A 3,785-nucleotide genomic window follows, 5' to 3' on the forward strand; every position below is an offset into this window, starting at 1 on the left:
CCCCAGCTGCCTGGGGGATCAGATTCCTAGAGAGAGAAGTGAGATGTTACCTCTGGTTGCTGACTGGGCAGCTCTGGCTCCGCTGGGGAGCTGGGGGCTCGTGCTTGGAGGCCGTAGGCTGGCTCTGGCTTTCTGGCCCCTCTTTGGCCACTGCTTTCTTCTCACTGGCCTTCGTCCCCGTCCCAGCCACGGGGACGCCCTTCTCTCCAGGCTCTGCCTTTTCTCCTCTCGCCGTTGGCTGCGAGGTTGCTGGGGCAGACTGGGGCAGTCTCTCTGCTCCGCCGGGGGCCGTGTCCTCCCCCACGCTGGTGCAAGGCCCGGCGTTCTGGCCCACTGGCGCCCCCTCCGAAGGAGCCGTGGCAGCGGCTGGCTGCCCTGCAGGGCCCTCCAAACCCTGGGGCATCTCTGCGGGCCTTGGCTCGGCTTCTGCACAAGAGAAGAAAGTCAATAGCTCCCCAGAGGGGTCTGATCCACCCCCAGGGAAGAGACCCACAAACCCAGATCCTAGGTCTCAGCTTCCCTTCGTTACGCAGGCAGGTCCCTGGGTTCAGACAGGCCTTCTGCTCTCCCTTCTCGCTCCCGACCCCCTGGCTCCAGACGGCATCCCACAGGGCTGCCTCGTGCCCTTCCGGCTGGCTCTGTCCTGCAACAAGGGTTGATGGCACGTGGGCGGGGCAAGGGGGGTCCCTGTCCCGCACAGGGGCCCCTGGCGCTCACTGGGAGGCAGAGCCCACGGGGCTCAGGGCCAGGCTCCCCCCGGCCAGATCAGCACAAGAGGAGCAGCTCTGTAGGAGGCGAGCTGAGCGTCTCCAGGGGGTGGGGACCCCCTGCTGCCCCGAAGCCACAAGCCCTTCGGCTGCCGGGCAGATGGGCTGAGCCCTCCCCCACACCGGGCCCGGGGAGTTCAGGGGGGCTCACGCCATTGTCCTGGCTACACTCTGCTCCAGTGCCCTTCACGGGGGGCTTTGCGTGGCTGCTCACGGGCTGGCACCAGGTGGGGACTCAGCAATTCCTAGGCTGGGGGGGGGACGACCCGCATGTGGGGGGGCCCAGGCCCAGGACAGACGGGTGGCGAGGGGGGAAGCCGATCAGCTGCTGGGGAATCCAGCCTCCCGGTATGGGGCTCTGAGGTCTCTAGTGGGGCGGTTTCCCGTGCGCCCTGGCGAGCCCCCGAGGCGGGGGCCACACTTAGGACCGGGCCCCCGCGGGGAGGAAGCAGCAGCCAGTGCCGCACCAGGCAGCATAGCGACACCCCCCGTCCCCCCCCAGTGGTGTAGGCAGCCCCTGCTGCGGCAGATCCCGCGGTGTCCCGGGGGGACCAGCCACCCTCCCAGGCCAGCTCGCGGGGCACCGTTACCGGCTTCCAGGCTCGGCAGCCCGGGCTCGGGGCTTCCTGCTGCTGCGGCCATCGGGAGCGCGGGCCCCAGCACCCCCCCGCCAGGCCCTAGAGAGGGGGGCAGGAATGTCAGCGGCCAAACGCCACCGGGGCGCCTCTGGCAACCCCCCGCGCGCAGCCTGGCCGTGCCCGGCCCCCGGCCCCGGACTCCGAACCCCCGCGGGGCGCAGCGCTCCGGCCGGGGCTGCTTGGCGCCGAGAGCGGAGCTAGCCCGGGCTGCAGCCCGCCGGCCCTTCCTCCCCCCCGGGCTGGGCGCTGGATTTCCACGGGGAACTCCCTGGCCACCCGGAGAGCGGCAGGCAGCCCTTAGCCGCAGCGGAGCCGGACCTGCTCTCCCCAAACGCAGAGCCGCTGGGGGGGCAGCGGGCCCGCTTACCTGGGCTCCCCGGGGCAGCAGGCGGTCAGAGCAGCATCCGAGCTGTGCCAGTGCTGGGACGGAGCCGGCCCCTTCTATACTCCGTGGGACGGAGCCGGATTAGTGCGCGGAGAGCAGTATCCTTTACAGCAGTGTGAGCGCGTTACGCGTCGCCTTTCAGGCCACCTGTCACTGCTGGAGCGCGTTCAAAGGACACTCCATTCCCCGCCCGGCCTCGCCTCGCCTCTCCTCTCCTGCGCGGGGGAGACGGGAATTCAAACAAACAGAGAACAGATGCCAGAACCCCCCCCCGAACTCCGCCACCGCCCCCCGAGCGGGCACCAGCCCCCCCAGGAAATGATCCTTTACCGAAGGGGTCGGGGGCGTGGAGAGCTAAGTGCAGCCCCCCCCCCCCCGAAATGCCCCTTGGGGCGCGTTGCGGGTACACGCAGGAAGGGGGGGGGGGTTCGGTCTCACGCCTGGACTCGACCTGCCCCGTGGCACGGCCGGCGAGGTGCTTCCGAGACCCCCGGGGAGCCCCGCACCAGCCCCGGAGAGGAGGAATCGGCCTGGAGGGACCCGCTGTGCGCTCTGCTGCCGTCACTCCCAGCCCCGGGCCCCGGCTTGTTAATGACCCGCTCGGCCGGGGGAGCCCAGGGCAGCCTGGCATCGCGTTCCCAGCCCCACTCCAGGACAGTCCGGGGAGCGCTCCAGTTCCGGGGAGCAGGAGCACCACGCGACAGGCAGGAGCAGGCCCCACGCAAGAGCCACGAGAACCCTCCAGGGCAGTGTCCCGCCCCCGCCCCGTGCTCCCAGCAAACCTGGAGTGAAACCAGTTTCACTGGGAACCCAAAGCAGAGCATGGCCCAGTCTAGCAAGCCTTAAAATCACGGAGCGAGGAGAGACTAAACCCCACTGCTGGTAGGGCCCTGTGGGAGGCAGCCCCACCTGTGCCCATATTCCCTTCTTGTTTTGTACAAGGCTCCAGGTCCCTTTTCAACACAGATCCAGAGACTAACCCCCCCCCAGAGAACTGAGCACCCGGTGGGTGCGTGGAGCTACACAACTTGCAGTTAAAGCAGAGGTTTGAGTCCAGTCTCTGCTTCCAACCCCTAGCGGGTTACTGGGTTGATTGTGCAGGACTAATAGCTGGAGCCAGGCTGACTGCTCCCCCACTGGCCCCAGGGATGCTAGGACAGCACGTGCAGGGCAAAGCAAGGGGCTTCCACTCCTTACCACAAAGGGGAGCGCAGAGGCCTCGACTTTTGACCCTTTGCTTTATATCCAAAGAAAAGCTACTGGTGGGTGCATCAGATGGGGAGCGGGGTCTAGTGGCTACAGCGCTGCAGTGCAAGCAGGAGCCCCGGCCTCTATGGGCAGCTCAGACAGACGCACTGTGTGCCCTCAGGCCCGTCACCCTGTGCCTCAGTTTTCCTATCTGTAAAATGGAGGGGGCAGCATTCACTGACCTGCCTTGCCAGGGCCTGGAGACAGTCCGCGGCCGGTGCAGCAGCTGCGATTAGGACAGTGGCTGTGGAGGGGTGGCAGCTCTTTGGGTACCTCAGAAGGCCAGAGTCCCCCAGGCTGGAAGCCTCGTTGCTCACTTAGCCAACTAGGAAGGTGCAATTCAAGCTGTTGCAAGGCTGGCGAGGTTCCCAGTGGAGGCTGGGATTTCCTCTGGCTTCCCCACCCGTTGGCCTTTGCCTGCTGCCCAGTTGTGGTCTTCCTCCAATGGGTCTCCAACCTCCTGCTGCTTGGAGTTCATAAGCTTTGAGTCATCCCTGCTAACACTCCCCAGCTTCTCCCTCCCCCTCCCCCCCCCACAAAAGCACTGGAGACTCAAGACATAACTGTGCTGCCCACTGCCTGCTTCTGAGCCAATGTCAATAACAACTCCTGACTCAGGGTCGTCTAGCACCTCTCACCTAGTGCACTCAACTTCCCTCTTCTAGCACTAAGAAAGCAGCTACTTCTGGGGTAGAATGTACCAGCTGTTAAGTAGCACACAACACTGAGGACAGGAAGAGATGGATT

At 66.0% G+C, this 3,785-nt stretch overlaps 1 protein-coding gene across 1 annotated transcript in view; it reads right to left on the reverse strand.

The window, feature by feature from the left end:
• MYLK2 (myosin light chain kinase 2) overlaps nucleotides 1–1,847 on the reverse strand; it is a 12,565-nt gene extending 10,718 nt beyond the window's left edge. Inside the window, exons 1-3 of the mRNA XM_026652745.2 lie at nucleotides 1,773–1,847; nucleotides 1,358–1,444; nucleotides 51–426 (exon numbers count right to left, since the gene is read on the reverse strand). Coding sequence (XP_026508530.1) covers nucleotides 51–426; nucleotides 1,358–1,409 — 428 coding nt within the window. The 5' untranslated portion in view covers nucleotides 1,410–1,444; nucleotides 1,773–1,847. The remainder of the gene's footprint in view (nucleotides 1–50; nucleotides 427–1,357; nucleotides 1,445–1,772) is intronic.
• Nucleotides 1,848–3,785: the final 1,938 nt, after the last annotated feature.

The sequence above is a fragment of the Terrapene carolina genome, unplaced genomic scaffold (genome assembly GCF_002925995.2).
Source record: "Terrapene carolina triunguis isolate 2854851 unplaced genomic scaffold, T_m_triunguis-2.0 Scaffold130, whole genome shotgun sequence".
In the NCBI taxonomy this organism is placed as follows: Eukaryota; Metazoa; Chordata; order Testudines; family Emydidae; genus Terrapene; species Terrapene triunguis.